General features: G+C 44.2%; 1 protein-coding gene across 1 annotated transcript in view; it reads left to right on the forward strand.

Annotated features, from left to right (window-relative positions):
* The window catches only part of LOC130379087 (receptor-type tyrosine-protein phosphatase delta-like), a 98,780-nt gene that overhangs the window by 10,057 nt on the left and 66,223 nt on the right, over positions 1 to 22,500 (forward strand). Inside the window, 1 exon segment of the mRNA XM_056585678.1 lies at positions 13,919 to 14,057. Coding sequence (XP_056441653.1) covers positions 13,973 to 14,057 — 85 coding nt within the window. The 5' untranslated portion in view covers positions 13,919 to 13,972.

Consider the following 22,500-nt stretch of genomic DNA (forward strand, 5'->3'; position numbering starts at 1 on the left):
CTCCTCTCACTTCCTCTCCTTTCTTTTATTCTCCTTTCCTCTCCACTCTCCCTCTCCTCCTGTCAAAAACTCCTTTCCTCTCCAACTCATCTCATCTTATTTATTCTCTAGTCTTCTATAATTTAATTTATACTCTCTCCTATCCCCTCAATTCTTCTTTACTGTTTCATCTTCAATCGCTCCCCCTCGTCATTCATATCTCCTCCTCTCTCCTCTAATTCAACTCTCTCATTTGTCCTGCTCCTCGCTCCTCTCATTCCTCTCTAATTTTTCCTCCTCCTCTCATTCCCCCGCCCGTCATAGTGCCTGCATCTGCCTCTGTGTGCTGTTGGAAGAGTGCCAGGGTAATGGTGGCTCTTATTGTGGAAGTCTGCCAGGGTAATGGTGGCTCTTATTGTGGAAGTCTGCCAGTAATGGCGGCTCTTATTTTGGAAGGCTCCTGGCTGCCATTGATTTGGCCCATGGGCCCTTTGAGGATATGCACTGCTGCAAGGCTTATGGCAGGAGACTGTGTGTGTGAGTGTGTGTCCAAGATAGGGTAGGAAGCACTGCTTAGTGCATATAGAGGATTGCATATAGTATATAAAGGCATCTCTCTCGAATGAAACATTTTCTCTGCTGCCCATCCCCAATACATCCTTGGATTAAATTGGAATTCCTATGGGGCAATCCATCAATTAACTGTAATGCTTTGGCAGTGATTTGTCATCCGTATAGAGATGATGAGAAGGAGGTGAAGCGAGCGAGGGAGTCTGTGTGTCTGAATATATATGAGAGAAATATGTTTGAGACCAAAAAATGACTTATACGGGTCCATAGCAATCAATTAACTGTAATGCTTGTGCTGTGATTTGTCTTCCATAAATCGAGGTATGGAGAGGCGTTTAGAGCAGGGAAGATAATAGGAGCGAGAGAGGCACTTTTCTCGAAAAGTGTTCCAATGTTCCAGCACACTGTCCACAAGTGCTTCATACATTCACTGAGTAACAAAGCCCAAAAAAAGTATTTGCCGTAATTTGCAGTAATCAACTATGCCTTCATGTACCGTTAGAAACATTGAACAGAATGCTGCCACGCTTTGGTGTTATCTCAATTCATCAAATAGTCAGCCATAGAAATTTGAATTAACATTGAAACACTTATTTCTTGGGCTCCTTACTAAATATTAAAATATGGCTTATGCTCTGCCTCCCGCCAGTTGAGAATCACCGTTCTAGAACACCCTTCAGTGTTCTAGAACCATGAAAAGTGTTCCAGAATATTCTGTATACTGTTACTCTGAAGACACATAGGGCACTGGATTATAAATAATGTAGAGACAGTTTGGGATCAATTAGGTTCGAAACTAATATCAGTGTACTGCTTTGACTCTGATGTTTTGACTCTATATTGAATATGATGTGTGTAAAGATGCCTACACACACAAACACCCCCTCCCATACACACACACACACACACACACACACACACACACGCACGCACGCACGCACACACACACACACACACACACACACACACACACACACACACACACACACACACACACACACACACACACACACACACACACACACACACACACACACACACACACACACACACACACACACACACACACATACACACATACACACAAACACACAATCTGAACGTAAGTCCCTTCACAACAAGGCATGACCAACTCATCAGTTTGACAACCCAGATGAGTTCCCGTCCTCTCCTGCTGGTGCGGGAACATTCACCACACCCCTCCCATACGGCCCCAGCTTCCCCACGCTGTCCCTCATACCACTGAGAGGGGCAGCACAGCAACGCTCTCCTTGGGTTTGGTCCTCTCCCTCCACACTGTGCTGCTATAACCTGCCAGGGGCCTCTGAAGGAGCACTCCCTACTGGGCTGATGCATGGGCCAGTCACAGGGCCATGCATCAGCCCATAGCATTACACGCCATTATGATTATGGGATGTTGGAAACAGTAACGGGTAAAAGTTGTACAGGTTCACGTGTTGTACAGGAAAATGTGTCTTTAAGTTATTATGAGGAAGAAAGAGACACATTAACATTTGATATTTTATGTGTATGTTATACTTGTCTTTGTTATTTTATCACTTGAATTAGCTTTATTTATATTCTTATCATTATAATTATATCTATGATTATAATATTTTGGGTTTTAAACAAGTGCTAGAAAATGTTATTGGACGGGAAAAACAGGAGATTAACTATAAATTGCATCCGCCTTTTCACACTTCTAATCCCGTGCTCCAATACTGTCCGTACTATTACTATTACTAATACTAATACTGTACATCTTCTGGCTGTGTGTTGATACACTTGATACCTTCTCGAAACTACTCTAAACTATGTTAACCACAATGCTGTATTTCTTAGCTTGATTGTTCTGTGATTTATGTTGGAATGCCTTGGCTGAGATTTCCAAATCTTTTTGAATCTCAACTCATACCAGACCTTCCTCTTAGAGACGGGGAGGGGCTGTGGGGAGACATCTGTGTGTCTGTATAATACCCTTAGCTCCCCTGTAGCCATGGACATCATTCCACAAAATGCTGATCTAAGGCAACGTCAGATCAACAATGGACCTCAAGCACAACATATTTCCATTAAAAGCCGTGACACACGGCATCAGATGGTGTATTATGGAAATGAAAAGCGGGATTATGCCGTTTTAATGACTTACCTGTGGCACATTGAGTCCACGCTTATCATTAATCCCATGAAGAGAAATTGATTTAATAGCCTCAATGGGAATAACTGTTTATTTTGCACGTGTCTAAATGGCGTTTCTGTGACTTCTGCGTGCCTTACAAAATTCTTGGAGATGATGCATTGTATTTACAGCATGACATCATGCAAAGTACTCATTCAGAGGGTTTATGCTCCTTGAACCTGCCGACCCCTCCTCTGTCCCAAGCTAAGCCTAAACTCTTGTGTGAGCTTTTGTGTGTGTCATGTAAGCTTCTTAAGTGGAAACATGGTTTACAATGGAAGGGATCTTACCAATGTCGTTAATGTTGATGTTTGAGTACAGGATGCCACCAACCAATGAGCTTTCCCCCTGACCCGTGACTTTTAAATCACTCCCAATGGCAGCGCATAATGATGGATGACATCATTAGAGACACCGCTGACACAGATAAATGAGGACATGCTTTGATAGACATAATGCACAGCTCATCCATCTCACATTCAAAGTGAACACACAATTACAATGTGTGTGTGTGTGTGTGTGGTGTGTGTGTGTGTGTGTGTGTGTGTGTGTGTGTGTGTGTGTGTGTGTGTGTGTGTGTGTGTGTGTGTGTGTGTGTGTGTGTGTGTGTGTGTGTGTGTGTGTGAATGAGTGTCTTTGGCATGTTTTACAAGTAAGAAGCTGCCATCCGGTAATGCAATATGTATGCCAGCTTTCATCAGGGCCAACAGCCTCTGTGTGTTCCTGCTGTAACCAACTAGTAGCAAGACTGCACATCTGATAGCTGTGTGCAGGCCTGTGTGTGTGCGCGCACGTGCGTGGGCGTCAGAGTGTGATGTGCGGCCCTCCCGAGGAAAGCCCTGTATTCTCCAGTCCACACAGTAATGACTGGTGGCAGGAATGCAGCGCTTGTCTTACAGTAGGGAGGAAAGGAGCAGAATGCTGAGGAGCTGATGGGCGCTTACAGTTGCTCACACAAACACTCACTCAAACACACACACACACACACACACACACACACACACACACACACACACACACATACACAGACACTCTCTCTCACTCACACACACACACACACACACACACACACACACACACACACACACACACACACACACACACACACACACACGTACACACACTCACACACGTACACACATACACACAGCTTCACATATTGTACAGATATTTACATTCACTGCTTCCAACTGCTTTGCTAAGAGTAAAATCGATGTTGTTTCGATGAACAACACTGCAACACACTAGTCTTCAGCTTCAGAAAACATTGTGAGACCAGCCCCTCCCAAGTTTTGGATCTCACACGTCTCTCAAGTTCCATACACACTCAAACCCATGGATATACTTAAAGGCACACATTTAAAGCCACACAAACACACACACACAAACACACTCTGTCTGCCTCATTATTTACTATCTCTTGCTGTCACATGTACACGGCGTCTCAGAGGTATGGACCTCTGCGGTGACCTCCTGATGGTGCTGGGTTGAGGGGGAGGCAGCAGGCCCTGGGCTGGGCGGGAGGCACCGGCACTCAGCCATCTTGACTTAATTCACCCTGACAACCTGCGGATCATCTGGGAGCCCTGTAACCATGGCGACTCCCGTTGCAACATTCCGGGTGGGTGGGTCGACCGAGGGGATTGGGGGCTGCTGTTTCAGTCCAGCTTCCTGACTGGTAGTCCTCCTTCCTCTGACTGTTAGTCCTGCTTCCTCTGACTGATAGTTCTGCTTCCTGTCCTCCTTCCTCTGACTGTTAGTCCTGCTTCCTAGACCGTTAGTCCCACTTCCAGGCCTGCTCCCTGCAACTGCAAGTCCTGCTTCCCTGGACTGTTGGCCCATCTGCCTCTCCTTCTTACTGGCCCTTCCTGTTTCCTCAGACTGTTAGCCATGCTTCCTGGGACTGCTAGTCCCCCTTCCGTTTCCTCAGTCCACTGGGACTGCTAGCAACGCTGTCTGTCCTACCTGAGACTTTAAGTCCTGTTTCCTTTCCTACTTCCTGGGACTGTCAGTCCTGCTTCCTGGGAGTGTGAACCCTGATTCCAGGGAATGTTAGTCCCATTTCCTGTCCTGCTTGCAGGGACTGTTAGCCCTGTTTCCTGTTTCTCTGCAGTGCTATATATCGGTGGCAAGTGACTGTAGGCAGCTGCGCTTTGTGGAAAAAGTCCACATTATATATTTATTCTCACTAGTCTTAATTATTGAGTTGGCTGTGATGTGCCTCTCTCTCTCTCTCTCTCTCTCTCTCTCTCTCTCTCTCTCTCTCTCTCTCTCTCTCTCTCTCTCTCTCTCTCCCTCTCTCCCTCTCAACCCTATTTCTCTGGAGCTCTCAGTGTTTCCTCTCCCCTTATTCCAGTGTTAATTTCCTAGCTCTTGCCAGAGTGACAGGTTTATAATGTGTGATGGTATGATGTGACATTTTAGTTATTTCATAGTTAACTGCTTTTATGGTCATTTCGTTTTTCTGGGCGTCATATTTAAAACGGTGCACCCATCTTGAATAATGATACGGCGTGCTGTTTGCCTATTTTATGGGAGATAGTGCTGCTAAATTCTTGTGGTGTAATATTCCTGTCCAAATATTGTTCTAAATAGTTCACAACGCTTCTGGGTTAAATCTGTGTTTTGGCATATCGATATTAGGGTGTGGGTCCTACCCCACATAACAGCGTAACAATGAAGCGCTCTTTCATACAACACAACCACAAACACAAACTAGGTATTTTAGTGCATAGCCATGGCTCTTCAAAAGTTTTTTTTTTACTTTTTATGGCGATGCTACCGTGGGTGATGATTGTGTCTGTGTGGGTCTCTGTGTCTGTGCCTCTGTGCTGTTGTGTGTGTGTTGTGTTGTGTGGTGTGTTTGTTCTGTGTGTGTGTGTGTGTGTGTGTGTTGTGTGTGGTTTGTGTCGTGTGTGTGTGTGTGTGTGTGTGTGTGTGTGTGTGTGTGTGTGTGTGTGTGTCTGTGTGTCTGTGTGTATTTCAAGTACATTGAATAAACAATCACGCTTCTGATTGATCCGAATGATTGATCGAAATTGGGCCAGAATTAAATATATTGTTAACCAATATTACATCATCATTTATCATCACACAGTGTGTGTGTGTGTGTGAGTGTGTGTGTGTTTGTGTGTGTGTGTGCGTCTATCCGGGCACAACACTTGCATGTTATCAGGAGTGGCGCTCATGTTCCTTTACTCCCTTACTGGTGAAAATCAATCAGAGCCAGGGAGGGCTATGTAACCCCATCCTAGTCTCTGAGTCGCTGTAACCTGACATTGCAGAAGATTGATCAAGGAATTTATTTCTGGAATGCTCTGTCCTTGTACAACTCCCCCCTCACCCCAACCAGTACCCCCACCCAGCTAGCCCCTACTCTATCCCCTGTTTGACCTTCAATGTGTAGTCATGCTGTTATCATGCTAGATTACTATGATTTTTCATGAGCGTTGTGCTTTATGGCCGCGACGTCTTGCGTGTTCTCATGCGTCCATTGCTGCACAGTAAGCGATACCGGACTCGACGGCCGGTATTTGTTTTCTTCCAGACATGGAGGGGTTTTAGAAGCTCTCCCATCAGCGGGTCCTCCTCTGAACAGGATATGAGTCATCTCTTTGACTAAAAGCTATTGTACATTTCCTGTCCGTAGCAGACAAGGTTGTCGTATGGACGGAGAAAAGAGGGATATCAAGGACTCTACTTGCTGGTTTTCAAATTCATTATGATGATAAGACGGCACCTGCAACTTTAATTTGTCACAATCGGGAGTTTGAGGGCACCATTTTAATTACGTCGGAGTCCAGTTTTTGGTCGGAGTCCAGATGATTCAACACTATGTTTCCTTCCAGCATGCATTGCCTAAGCCAGTCATATTACAGACAGCCTGATTTACACGGTTACTCCTCATTTGGGTTACTTAAAGTCCATCAAGAACAATTAGATATTGGGAGATATCTAAGCATTGAGTAAAGAAACACTAGCTATGATGAAGGGAGGTTGATGATGTGTTACGGTGGAGCCCCGTCCCACTGCATCTTCTGTGATGTGGAAAGGATAGGATGTTCACTCAGTGACTGCAGTGCTTTCGCCTAGCATGAGATGCACGTGTGTGTGTGTTTGTGTGTGTGTATGTGTGTGTTTGTGTGTATGCAAGCAGATGTGTGCTTGCGTCCCATGTCTGTCCCGGGTGTGTCTTTGATTGTGTTGTGTCTTTGTATTGATTCATGTTGAATGGCTGTTATTGTGAAGACCTTTATCTGCCTTGAAGATCAGTGTCACAAGTGAATGAGAGCACTGTCATTCAATTTAGGGAATTCTCAAAAACAAAATCTCATGAGTTGAAGGAATCAATATTGCATTTGGCTTGAGAGGTGCTCAAGGCCTTTCAATTATTAAATGGCCCAGCACACGAGGGAGGTTGCATAGAAAGGTGTGTTGATGTGCGCGCTTGTGCATTTGCCTGAATTCTTTGTGCCTATATCAACGTACACACCATGGTCTGTGTCTGTCAGTCCATATGCCTACATTGTGTCCATGCAGGCGCATCAGTTCCATGAAAACTCTGTGTGTGTGTGTGTGTGTGTGTGTGTGTGTGTGTGTGTGTGTGTGTGTGTGTGTGTGTGTGTGTGTGTGTGTGTGTGTGTGTGTGTGTGTGTGTGTGTGTGTGTGTGCCAGTGCATGATGCGCGCATCTGGGCCTTGTATCCTAGCATGTGTCTCCTGTCACTGAGCGCCGGACACACTGTAGCCACGCCACAGGCTCCCTCACCGCCCCCCCGTCCCCTGCCCTCTGAACCCCCATGTATCCGCGGGCTGCAACGCATTAAAGAGATGACCGCTTCCCCTACAGCCACACCACACTGCACCGTACACTGCCAGCATCACATCATGGAGCTGGACACATGTGCACACAAGCACTCACTGCACATACACACACACACACACACACACACACACACACACACACACACACACACACACACACACACACACACACACACACACACACACACACACACACACACACACACACACACACACACACACTAGGAAATTGAACTAAGCACCACTAAGAATGCATCACATTTTAAGTACCAGGGTGGTAGACCCCCCCCCCCCCCTCTCCTCTTTCTTGTTGGCTTCTCCCCTTCAGCACCAAAACCCCTCTCTCCTCTGGAACACCGCTAGCTAGCGGTGTCACCCCCACTCTTCTGCACTGCTCAATTAGCTTCCAATGAGGATGCCACTAAACCCTGGCTAAATGGATAATTATACGTTGTTGCCTCCCCCACACACACATTCACGTGTGCACACACACACACACACACACACACACCACACACACACACACACACACACACACACACACACACACACACACACACACACACACACCACTCACACACACCACACACACACACACACACACACACACACACACACACACACACACACACACACACACACACACACACACACACATACATACAAACCCACCTCATGCTAATCTACTCAACTTCATTACACTTACTTTCCTGTCTATCTCTCTCCCACACACACACACACATGTTCTGGCTGTTTGTGCCAGAAATGGTCCAATAGAGGCCCGGCATGGGACTGTTAGTCACAGCTGACTCAACTCTTCGATTGGTCACACTCCACAATCTTTTTGGCTCACCGTTTCCAAACACTTTATTTCTTTATTTCTTCATTTATCGACGGCCACACTTATGGTCATGATTGTAATTGGACATTCACTGGAGAGATGGAGGAAGTTAAATCTAAATCATTTCAGTAGATTAGAGCCTTTTTTTTGTTAATAGTCTATCAAATAACGTAAACAGAATTATGAGTAAAAAACCTTTCTGATGAAGGTTATCAGACTAATGTGAGAATAGTCTAAGTAAGACGGGCCTGTGGGGTTTTCTTGGACCCAGTGCAACAGCTTTCTGGAGCTTTCTGTCTTGAGCTGAGGAAGAGAAAAACAGCAATAAGATATAAGAAAATACACAAAACTTTGATTGACGTTCCAACGGCCCGGCTGTATTACACAAGACAGGGAGATATATGGCAAGTCCAAGACTCACAGAGGAGGATAAAGGTTAGGCTGGGACTGTGGAGATAGGCAGCAGGGCAGCTAAACAAATGGTGGAGGGCACGTCACAGCAGCTGCTCAGCAGAGAGGAAGAGAGAGAGAGGGAGAGAGAGACACTGAGGGTAAGAGGGAGAGAGAGAGAGAGAGAGAGAGAGAGAGAGAGAGAGAGAGAGAGAGAGAGAGAGAGAGAGAGAGAGAGAGAGAGAGAGAGAGAGAGAGAGAGAGAGAGAGAGAGAGAGAGAGAGAGAGAGAAGAGAGAGAGAGAGAGAGAGAGAGAGAGAGAGAGAGAGAGAGAGAGAGAGAGAGAGAGAGAGAGAGAGAGAGAGAGAGAGAGAGAGAGAGAGAGCAGAGAGAGAGAGGCAGAGGGAGAGAGAGAGAGAGAGAGAGAGAGAGAGAGAGAGAGAGAGGGACATAGAGCGAGGGAGAGAGAGACAGAGATGGAGAGAGGGAGAGAGACAGAGAGAGAGGCACTGAGGGAGAGAGAGAGGGAGAGAGAGAGGGAGATGGAAAGTGAGACGAGTGGGCAACGAGGGAGGTTTGTAGAGGGAAGGAGGAAATGTTTTTTGGATGGAATAAAGTGATAAACATGTCTGTGCAGACAGACAGACAAACAGTCCACCTCCTTATCTCTATCAATCTGTTTTTCCATCCCACCTTCCATCTCTCTACCTGTCGGTGTACTTTATTCATCTCTTATTTCTGCTGGGGGGGAACACATCTCCTCTGTGCTGCAAGCATTATGAGCTCAGGGTCCAGTTATCAGTTATTAATGTTGACTATCTATAACCCCAACCCCAGACCATCATTCAAGGCCCCCACACTAGACTAGCAGTTTTGCAAAGCCTAAGAACTAAACTCTCTCTCTCTCTCTCTCTCTCTCTCTCTCTCTCTCTCTCTCTCTCTCTCTCTCTCTCTCTCTCTCTCTCTCTCTCTCTCTCTCTCTCTCTCTCTCTCTCTCTCTCTCGGTTTGTCCCTAATGAATGCTTGTGGTTACCAACGCAATCATCTAGGCACACAGTTAAGATACACACGTCCATTATGTGGTTATTATTTTTTAAGGTCGAAATGATTGCAAAACCTCAACAACATGTTTTAAATGCATAACACGACGGACGCAAGAACGAAGACGCCTCTTTTACTGCTCCGTCTCCGCCCGGGCACGGGGACCCCAGTGGAACACTAGGGTCTGATTGGGTCTGGTGGCCCAGTGGTGGGAGTGTCAAACCGTATCTCCCCTCTCAGCGCTCTGTCGCCTCCGGCGCTGCCTCTTTCTGTGACGCTGGGTCCCCGTGGCTGAGGCCGTTTGTCCCTCTATACACCCCCCCCTGTCCCCCCCCCGTGCCCCGTCCCACCCACACAGCCATCGCTTTTATGTGGTTCCATGTTTGTCGCCCCCCCTTCAGCGCCTTCCCTTCCTCCGCTCTTCTTCGTTGGTTTCAGCAATCTCAACCACAATGTATGCCACTACAAAATCCCCCCCCTCTCCCCCCCCACAGTTTTCTAACATTTTCTTTGTATAGCCTGTCTGCCCCCCAACTCTCTCACACAACACAGACACACCCTACACACTCTCTCTCTCTCTCTCTCTCTCTCTCTCTCTCTCTCTCTCTCTCTCTCTCTCTCTCAATCTCCCTCTCTCTCTCTCGGATCTCATGTGGATGCACGAACACACAAACACACGCACGCCTGTACCCACCCACATACCCAAACAAACACACACCCACACACACCCCCGCACACACACACATACACACACACACACACACACACACACACACACACACACACACACACACACACACACACACACACACACACACACACACAGACACACACACTCACACACACACAGGCCTTTCTGCTTCATCAGTGACCCAGTATGGAAGAGCATCCACCATATTTGATTCATATTCATATCGTGCTCAATTAGACTAAATTATGCAAATGTACACCAAAGTACATGCACTGGAATGTCTTTAAATAAGCCAAACCGTGTGTATCTTAACAAGGCAAGGCATGTTTATTTATGTAGCACATTAATCTGATGCTATGCAATGTGCTTTACGACAAATATACATAACATTAGCCAAGCCTACGTAGCCCATAATAAAAAGCCCATAACAAAGTGGCATTACGTATTTCAAAGTAAGTGCTTGGTTTAAGTTTTTCTTGTCTTTGTTTTCGGAACCCTACATGATGATGGAATCCTGTATGTAGATTTCGCAGCCAAGTCTGAATGTGCCAAACAGTCCATGGTGCCAAGAGAGATCAAGGTTATCCCAAAGCAATTGTATTGGGCTGAACCAAGGGGATAATCCAGCATGGGTTTGTTTGTACGGCGCTTAGGGAATACTAGGGATGCTACCGTGCTACAGTGCTCCTGTGTCCGTGCCCCACCTCCGCCTCTGTGTTTGACCCAGATGGTTTCCTCTGTGTTTTAACCAGATGGTTGCCTCTGTGCTGGGCCCTGTAGATTGCATGACAAAGTATTTTCTAAAGGGAATTAAATGTTCAAAGGGATTAGCACCACAACACTGCGGTTGATTCAGTCCATTTTTATGGCAGCTTCAATAAAAAAATACATGCACACATACACACATTACATGCAAATTTGCGCTCAAGCGTGTGCAGATGTTTTGCTATTTTGTCCCTGGATTGCATGCAGAGACTTCCTATCAGGCAGGCACAACGTGGACAGATGTGTGTGCATGACGCATACATGCACGCCCGTGTGCTTGAGAAACACATATGCATGCCGTGCGCTCTACCATGTAGAAATCGTTGGATGTGAACATGCGGTCATAAAGCACACATGCATGCACCCGCGAAGATCCGAAAGGGGCAGCAGGTTCATTGAAGCAACACATTCATTACGCATCAGAACACACACATATGCGAATCCTTATCAACTCACTTGTCCAGTCTGTCCTCATCTTTCTGCCTGGTCCTATCTTCATCACTCTGCCTCTCCTCACTGTCATGTTTTGGACAGCAGCCTGGGATCTGCTAGGTGTCATGTGGTTTGATGCCCAGAGCTGTGAGGTCTGTGACAAACGCACACACAGAGATGCCTGTCTGTTCTCTAGCCAGACACACACACCAGGCCCTGCAGATATATATATATAGAGAGTGAGAGAGAGAGAGAGAGAGAGAGAGAGAGAGAGAGAGAGAGAGAGAGAGAGAGAGAGAGAGAGAGAGAGAGAGAGAGAGAGAGAGAGAGAGAGAGAGAGAGAGAGAGAGAGAGAAAGGAGAGAGAGGGAGAGGGAGAGGGAGAGGGAGAGTCACAGAGAGAGAGAGAGAGAGAGAGAGAGAGAGAGAGAGAGAGAGAGAGAGAGAGAGAGAGAGAGAGAGAGGGAGAGAGAGGGAGAGAGAGGGAGAGGGAGAGGGAGAGGGAGAGAGAGAGTCACAGAGAGAGAGAGAGAGAGAGAGAGAGAGAGAGAGAGAGAGAGAGAGAGAGAGGGAGAGGGAGAGGGAGAGGGAGAGGGAGAGAGAGAGTCACAGAGAGAGAGTGGGAGAGGGAGAGACATCAAACAGTAATTGATGCAATGACAAACAGTAACTGATAAGATGAAGCAAGTCATGAAGTGTGGGGGATCAGAGGCATGTCTAATGAAATAAAATATGAAAGTCACATGGTGAGAGAACGAGGGACGTCCCTGAGTCTTTTGAGTGATAAACACTGTATTTTAACGGAGAGCCTAAAAACCGAGTGAGTCAGATAGTGGGGCTAGAGGGCTGCAATGTGTGTGTTGGTTGAGAATACAAGCGCACCACAGCGAGCAGATAACAGCTGTCAATCCGCTCTTGCAGCACTCGAGCTGTACAGTATTGACGTCATGAAGTCTTATCTTAAAAAACTAAACACATTAAAGTGCTGTTCTGTTAATCCCCCATTTTATTTAATTATTTTTTTCAATTTAAATCTTGTTCTGGATTGATGGCGCCCCGTTAAAGGGGCGATGCACGGGGCTGAGCTCTCTGTTGCGATCAAGAAAAGTGTACAGGCAGGCGCTGTTTTGAATATGCATACTTGCTGTGTGTTGTAGCCATCTTGGTTGTGATAACTTCTAGGGGTTGGGTGTTGGTATACCTTTAACTTATCGACCAAAATAGGTGCCAGTCAAAAGATACCTTATTTTATCCTTTTTCTACCTTTATGTCAATTATTTCTTTGATTTGTACGTTTTTTCTCTTAGACCATCACCACAAGCGTTCTTTCTTTTTTATGCAATGTGTGATGGCCCACTATCGCAGTGACTACAGTGTGCAGTGACAACCTACACTATCTGGTGAAGTCAAGCGTGGTGTATTTGATGGAGTTGTTTAGCATGACGAGAACAAGATGCCACCAAATGTTTGAAAGTACGCCTGTGGCGTCTAATAAAACAAAATGCATAAATGGCTGCAAGATTAGTTACTGACTGGCTAGTGGCTAGATTGAGAATGTTTGTTGGGATGTTTAATATTACACTGCACAATAATTTGAACACTTTCAAAATGTATTAGTGGAGAAATAATAAAGAAAAGGGAAAGAGTGAGAGCGTTTTAGCCCACTGAATGCTTCCAGTCACAAGATAGTTAAGATCAAATAACGTAGAATAAAAAGGTTTGCGTCTTAAGTTCTCAAGGTATCATATAACTTAAAGGGTACTGGCATCTGTCCTGCTATCGTAATGTTTTAAACAATACCCAGCCATACCTTGACACACGAATCACACACAAGCACACACAAGCACACACAAGACACGGGCTGCCGCACAACAAGAACACCTCCGGCTTTGTCAGGTTGGTTCTAATGAAGACCGGAGCGACAGCTGCTGCAGTATAACAGCCCATCCCCTTAAGGGGACTCTGTGTGTGTGTGTGTCTGGGTGTGTATGTGTGTACGTGTGTGTGTGTGTGTGTGTGTGTGTGTGTGTGTGTGTGTGTGTGTGTGTGTGTGTGTGTGTGGTGTGTGTGTGTGTGGTGTGTGTGTGTGTGTGTGTGTGTGTGTGTGTGTGTGTGTGTGTGTGCGCGTGTGCGCAATGCACTAAATTTTGCATCCTCTTGTATTTGTGGGATTCTAACGACTTCATTTCTCTCTACCTTTGTCCCCAGGTTGTGAGGGCCTGTTTCTGTCTTCCCATTGGTCAGTGAGGCAGTGAGCTCAGCATGAGGGCTTCAACGTATCCCATGATGCACTCTGCCAGTCCTGGCCTGCTCCTGCTCAGCTTCCTCTTCTTTACTGATGCTGACTGTGAGTCCACTTTCTCCTTCTGTCCATCCATCCATTCCCTATCTTTCTATCTGTCTGTCTGGCTGGCTGTCTTTCTATCTCTCTATCTTTCTATCTCTCTATCTATCTATCTATCTATCTATCTATCTATCTATCTATCTATCTATCTATCTATCTATCTATCTATCTATCTATCTATCTATCTATCTTCTATCTATCTATCTATCTCTATCTATCTATCTATCTATCTATCTATCTATCTATCTATCTATCTATCTATCTATCTATCTATCTATCTATCTATCTATCTATCTATCTATCTATCTATCTATCTATCTATCTATCTATCTATCTATCTATCTATCTATCTATCTATCTATCTATCTATCTATCTATCTATCTATCTATCTATCTATCTATCTATCTATCTATCTATCTATCTATCTATCTATCTATCTATCTATCTATCTATCTATCTATCTATCTATCTATCTATCTATCTATCTATCTATCTATCTATCTATCTATCTATCTATCGATCTATCTATCGATCGATCGATCGATCGATCGATCGATCGATCGATCGATCGATCGATCGATCGATCGATCGATCGACGATCGATCGATCGATCGATCGATCGATCGATCGATCGATCGATCGATCGATCGATCGATCGATCGATCGATCGATCGATCGATCGATCTATCTATCGATCTATCTATCGATCTATCTCGATCTATCTATCTATCTATCTATCTATCTATCTGTCTGTCTGTCTGTCTGTCTGTCTGTCTGTCTGTCTGTCTGTCTGTCTGTCTGTCTGTCTGTCTGTCTGTCTGTCTGTCTATCTATATATCTATCTATCTATCTATCTATCTATCTATCTATCTATCTATCTATCAATCTATCTATCTATCTATCTATCTATTTATCTATCTATCTCTCTCTTTCTGACTGTCTCTGTAGTGTTGGATGAACACACACACACACACACACACACACACACACACACACACACACACACACACACACACACACACACACACACACACACACACACACACACACACACACACACACACACACGCACACATACTTAGCACAGAAAACATAATATGTTATGTTTGGTATCTTGTTTGGCACAAGCTGTCCCAGTATTACTAGGAATGTAAAAAACACCATATGGCAGATCAGATCAAACCCCAAATCAGTATAGGTGTGTGTGTTGTGTCTGTGTATTTGTTAGTGTGTGTGTGTGTGAGTGTGTGTGTGTGTGTGTGTGTGCGTGCGTGCGTGCGTGCGTGCGTGCATGCGTGCGTGTGCTAGCGTTGCGTGTGTTTAAACCAAATCAAAATGGTCCTAACAGAAGAATATAAGAGAAGAAAAGAAGAATAGACACTGAATGAACATGTTAGTGCCATCAAAATGACAAGTCCTTGTGTCATTGTGTACGGATAAGACAGTCAAATTCCTTAGTCATGTTGTCAATATAACAGTGTACTCTGGAGGGTTCTGATGAAGTTCTGATGTAAACCATGGCGAGACTGGAAAAGATTCATATTTTCGCTTTGACTGTGCACTGTAATTTGTTGACAGACCATGTCATTGCTAGAAATGTGAACATGGGAAAATCTCCTTAGGGTAAGCTGTGCATGCATTGCTGTAGGAATTGCAGTGCAGTCATCCTACACCTCCTGACGTTCCTGTCTGTTGGGCCACAAATTCTCAGACAATGTAACATTGTGTTGTGCTCCAGCTGTATATACACTTGCCAGTTCATGGTTCAGGAGATGCACCTTTGAGCTATTCCAGTAAACTGGTTGATCGTTGGTCGATCTAACACTTCGCACATTTCCCTTCTTTAGAGAAAGTCAGATTTAGAAAAAAAGTCGAATGGAAATGTATAGAAATATGCTTGACATATTATGACAACTTTTTCCACCATTTTGCATGTAAAGACTTATGCAATGAACTAATGCCTAAATGTTGTGGGGGTGAGACTGTTCAATAAATACCCATTACAATACATTTTGATCAACATGACATAAGCAATTGATAATGTAGGAAAGAGCAGAGAATTGTGCATAATCATTTGCATGAATGTACCAAAGCATTTGCAACTTGTTCAAAGAAATGAGAAACCGCTTTTTTGATGTGCACAACTGACACAATGATGTGAAGATTGAACAGGTAGTTTGGAGAATTTCAATTCTGATCTGAGAAATGTACCAAAGCGACTGAGGAAAACTGTAATATCGTTACAAATAAACATGGCCAAGGGCCAGTGCTTGGCGGCAGTGTGTCGGCGGTGTGATGACAAGCACAGATACGGCGGTGAAAAAGGGAAATCTTTTCACGTGCCTTGAGGGACACAACCCTTGTGCCCGCGGTCACACGGCGGCGTGGGGAAATCGTTGACACGCGACGCCGTAGCGCCGGAGTCTGGAGTGAGCGGGCACACTTTGAAAAGCACACAGTCGCACACAGCGCACGCAGAAACACACCGCGGAGCACTCAGCCTTCGGCCCCCTGCCGTCCCCCGGGGCCCGGCCGCTGCCAAAGGCCAGTAACGGGGCCGGTCATCCATCACAACCATAAAGCTCCCGGACCTATTCTGGATGTGAGGGGAGTGAAGGAAAATGGCGCGTGCGAGACACGGGATACAGAAGATAAATGCTTTCTGGCCTGCCGTCTCTATTTTTCTTTAAGCCCTTTATATTTAATTTTTTCCCCTTCCCTTTTCTTGTGTGTCCTCTCCTCTCCCAAGGGGGGGAGGAGGGGGGGGGAGGAGGGCCTTGATCCGATAATGGCTCTTTATTAATTGTTTTTTTTGTAGGTCACTGTACTAGACAAGGAATTCCTCTTTCAGTCGTCACTCTGGGAATTCTCTTAAATCTGCATTTTAGCCCGTTAACCTCGAAGTCCTGATTTCAAATCACGGTCGAGATTTGTAATGGAACCTGCTGGGATTCTAAAATCCTCAGAGACTATATATCTATTTATTTGTCTATGTTATATTATTTTCTAATTATTACATTCTATTTTTTATATATTTTTTGCAGATGTAGTTGTGTAGATGTTGTAGAAAAATCAAACTTTAGGTAAATATTTATAGTCCGATGCTAAACCAACTAAAATCTGGGTGAATGTGGCATTTCACATTTATCCGCTTCATATTTGTTGCTGGAGGCTGGGATTGTAACTGCGTAATTGGCTCACAAATATTCGGCCATCCGAAAAAGTGGGTGTAAAGGTTTTCAGAAGGGCACAGTGTAGACATGCCACTGTAGAAATCCACTTCATAACATCCCCTTCTGAAAGCTTGTCCACTCGCACAAATGGGTTTCCTTCGGTTGAATTTCCCCATCAGGAACCAAGGCCTTACTCCGCCCCTTGTAGTGCTGGTTTCCGGTCCATGCACTGTGGGCCTTTTTCCCCAACAAGTCCTGCTATGAGATAGCAGGACTGCTGGAGGCTGCGATTAGTGCAGATGAAACTCTAAGCACAGTTAGCATGACAATGGACCATATGTGTGATCATATGAGCTTAGCAGTGACATGCTCCCACTACACTTAGCCCTCTTTGAATTAAAGTTGCTTATCTCCATCCCTCGCTTTCATTCTCTCTCCTCTACCCTTGTTTCTCTTTGCTTCTATACGTTTTTTTTTTTTTCTGTACAGTATGACATCTATCTGTTGGATTAGGAATAATGCCCTGATCCAGTGGACAAACTAGGCCAACGCCCCATGCTAGTGGTGAGAGACCACCACCATGTAGCTAATGGTGGGTTCCTGATCCTCGGACGCAAGCCTTACGAGTCGGAAGTCAGGAAATCTCCCAGCTTTCTTGCGGCAATTCTTGGGCGCACGCACGCCCCCTTTTTGTCTTCATCTCTCGGGATAGACCGAGAGTGGACCGAGGGCAGTGATGACGCTCTCAACAAAATTTGTATTTGTACCACGTTGGTCATTTTGGCTACTTTATTCTGGCCACCAATTTATGCATTGCACGGTCTTGCTGTGCGTGTAATACAATGTAAAGTTGTGTTGCTTTTTAGCTGGTTTGCTAAAAAGGCTAATGTAGCTAACAATAAACAACGACTAGCCAATTTCATGACTCCAGTTTATAGGCCTGAGGCACTGTACGCTCCATCTTTACAACGAGAAGGGGAAGTAGATATTAAATATTTTGTGTGGATAAAGTACTTACAATCACAACTTAGACAGGGATTAAATTGTGATTCTTAATGAATCACAACAGTAAAGGGAATGCAATGACTATCAAAGTCAAAGGCGGCCCCTATCAATCTCCGTTGTAAACACACTGTATATCTGTCTTTACGCACCACGGTACGGCCAAAGGATATAGCCCCTCTCTCCGAGGCTATCGTCGTAAAGATGTTCATGTGTGAAATCGTTTACAACCCTGGGATAAACCAAAAACTATACCGTCAAAATGTCATCTGCATCCTCCTCCAAAAAATAAAGCCAGGTGAATATTGATGACCTGTCAGAATGTAGGCCAGCCTGAAGGTGGAGGCTTTGATTTTAATCTAGATGGTGGCCCCACACACACACAAATACACACACATACACACACACATACACACAAGCAGGCACACACATACCTGAGCACGCACACACATAGACATAGACACACAAACACACACACACACACACACACACACACACACACACACACACACACACACACACACACACACACACACACACACACACACACACACACACACACACACACACACACACACACACACACATACATACACAGCAAAGCTAGTTCTGATATGTGACCCCTATGGAAGTGGCAATCAACATCTGCACAATTGTTTTTGATATTATCATAATGATTATTATTATTAGAATAAGTACTTAAAGCATATTCAATATTCACAGTTACAAGCGTATGACCATCTGGAAGGTTCAAGGAGTTATTCTTGACAGGATCTGATGAAACAGTATTCTTTATCGTAAATGCCACCAAATAATCAATAGTAGTAGTCATTGTTGCGTCCTAATATTGTGCACCAGTTTTTACTTTGACTTTGATTAAGTGGTTTTGATAAGCCTAGGACGACTTTGTAGTGGTGCCCTTAGCAAATGATAGTCATATTCCAAAGGAGATTCAATGTTTGCTTCTATTGCATGTTATTTTACGTATGGTACGATGTAGTGATGCCATGCCCAAAGATTTGCTGAGTAATTCCATGTCAGAAATGTCTTATAGGCCTGCTTTCATAAGACCTTGGTAATATCGTTGTCCAGATGTATCTCCACTCCATGTTAGTGTGTGCGTGTGTGTGTGTGCGTGTCTGGTATATGTTGTGTGCTGTGTACGTGTACATGTATATAATCCAGTCAACAGTGTTAAGATTAGACAAGGCTTTACATGGTTTTGTGAGATCGTCATAGCTGCTGCGGACAGATGAAATCAGGGTGCCTCAAAGAAATGAGATGAAAGGGTCAAAGGGTTCAGGGATTAGTTGAGGGTGTGAAATTCACCCTTTCGGGGTCGGGGGTTATATAAAGGACTTGTGTTTAACTTTAATTATAGTGTACTATATTCTTTTAAAAGATCTCCGCTCAAATATAAGTTTGTTTTATTGTATAATGTATTATATATCATACTGTAATATGCAATTTAAACAATAAACATATTCTTGAAGACACATGAAAAAGCTTATTAAAGTCAGCGTGGTTAAACTTGGGGCTGGTGGGCAGGGCTAGGTAGAGGAACCAGATATATGGCAGCCATCGCTCAGTGAGATGAGCGATGGCTCATCTCACTTTCCCACACAGTTCAAAGCCAGAACCTCATATATTGCAAATGTATGTTCATATTACTAGCGCAACCCAAAAAATGTATATAATTATATTGTTTTAACGGAGCAAAGCACACAGACCACAAATGTAAACTGGCTGTATCTTTCATAGGACAAGTCTATTTTGTAAGCAAAAGATTAATCCAAATCCATCGTTTTGCCGATTTGAATGAATCCTCATGTGAATAGATAAAAAGAAAAAAATATATGAGGAAAGATTGGAATTGATCATGATCAACAGATTGGAAGAAGACTTAAGATGAGTGTTTTCTTAACTTGGCGCTCCTGTCGCTGGCTGCAGCCAAGTTGCCTCTACGCTTTGTCTTCTAACTAAGTGTTGCAGTGGGAGTATATCGTTGCTTTGGACCACAGCCTCTACTACATGACACCTGTGTTGCATCAACACATTTATTCATGCTACATTCTGCATGAAAAAGAAATATGGCCTCACGTCGTTTTTTATGGGTTTTCTGTGTACATCACATATTCCATGCCAACCTTGCAGTTTAGCCGCCCCTATTTTAAGACTAATAAGAAAACGCCCCACTCCCTGTTCCCTGCCTGCCAAACACAAAGATTAACTTTGGGTAAAGGGTCCGCCGATCCAATATGTTCTGCATTTCTTCTTGGTACCATGTTAGAAAGACTACGTGTTCTCATTATGTTCCCTGTTACAGCCCTGATCAAGTATATAATGTACTGGATGAACGGCTAGTAGATATAATACACTGATATTAAGTCCTAATAATATACACCTCTTAATAACCATATCAACTGATGAACAGATGGATGGATTCAAATGATGATTCATATGTTTCTAAAAATACTTCAGGTATTATGCCAGTGTGTGCTGTGCTCTACCATTGTTATCGGTCGGAGAAAAGCCATGTTGCTATTTGCACCTAGCATAGCTAGTGTGCACCCATCTGGGAGAAATGGTATCTGACCTCCGTTAGCTTAGCGTTAGCTTAGCAGGTGAAAGCGTCCTAGGATTGCAAAGGCCTTGAATATGGCTAGCTTAGCTGTAACTTATTCTAGAAGCAGCCCATGTGTGAATAATGTCCTCTGACTAGCACAGAGGAACCTTTTATTTACCCTGATGGGAAGCCGCTCTGACCCAGTCCGGTCCCGGCGGGAGTAGCCTGTGTGTCTCTAATGACCTGTGAGTAATGGCTGGCTCCACGCGAAAGCTTCATCCCCTTGTGTGTCTCTCTTCCTCCCTTTGTGTTGCTAACAAATTAACTGTGATTAAGTAGACAATTGCCAGTGCCTGGGGTAGCCATGGTGGGCTAAATGTGGTGCTAATTGGATACGTTTAGGATTGGCATTAGCAGAAATGCGCTGTTCATTGTATGCTCTTTAGATGCAAGTTAACCAATACTTCTATGAGAAAGGTTGGCTTGAGTTTGTTTAACAAAAGAAAAGGGATAGACAACAGTTTATCAAAGGTGCTCAAATCAGATCTAATCTCCAGTGGCAATGAGCACAGACATGTTGTTTTTTTAGGTCCACAAATAGGACAATCATTGTTTATGTGTGAGGCTATTATCTAAATTTAATGAAGGGACGGCAGCACTAAACCCCCTCCTGGCTGCACTGAAGATGCATCTCCCTCCACACCCCCCAAACATAGACTGGGATTGGCATTGAAAATCAGTAGTTCATTTATTTAGCACGTTTTATTCTATGGAGTATTTCCTTAGGATCAAACTAAGATAGTCTCAGGCTTAAAACGAGTAGCACATCAATAAAACCACAATAAAATAGTAAAGAGTACTAAGGTTAAGTTTAAGGGCGTTAGAGATAGTAACTGCTTTGACGTGTCTGCCTAGAATTAATGGATGACCCATCACTTACACAAATAAAATCATGATTTGGAATGACACCCAAAAGGGTGGATTAAGTAAAGGAATCCTTAACCCTCTTTATTATTTTTGCACTCAATAATGATCATTAAAATGATTAACATAACATGGCTCCCCAGACATCACTTGAGGAATAACGCTGCGGTTATAAGTAATTTGTTTTGCAATTCCTCAAGATGAAACGCATCCATGTTTTAGTTCCAAGTGCTTTTGATCATTACACAGTTATTCCTTCTGGTTTCCTGAATGGATCCTCAGACATGGGTAAACTTCTAATGAAAGCCAGAGAGAGAGAGAGAAAACACAAAGCAGCAGTATTAACTTCTCTGCATTGGCTGCCTGTGTCTTTCTGAATTTATTTTTGAGGTCCCAATGCTTGTTTATAAAGCTCAGTTTCAGACTGCCTGTCATTCTTTGTCCCAAAAAGAGCCCTCCAGTTGTCTGCTGCCAGTCCTTTAGAATTCCCCGTGGTACTTGATAAGGAAGTAGGCAGGCCGTTTTCTACTCAATATGCAGCAAAGTTGTGGAACGACCACCGATAGGAGGCTCTGTGGGCATTCATAAAATAAACCCAAACACACAAACGTGCCCGCAGTCCAGCATTTAACGATGAGGTTTTACTTGTTTCATACTCTAACGCCCTTAAACTTAACCTTAGTACTCTTTACTATTTTATTGTGGTTTTATTGATGTGCTACTCGTTTTAAGCCTGAGACTATCTTAGTTTGATCCTAAGGAAATACTCCATAGAATAAA

Source organism: Gadus chalcogrammus, chromosome 3 (assembly GCF_026213295.1).
Source record: "Gadus chalcogrammus isolate NIFS_2021 chromosome 3, NIFS_Gcha_1.0, whole genome shotgun sequence".
Taxonomy (NCBI): Eukaryota; Metazoa; Chordata; class Actinopteri; order Gadiformes; family Gadidae; genus Gadus; species Gadus chalcogrammus.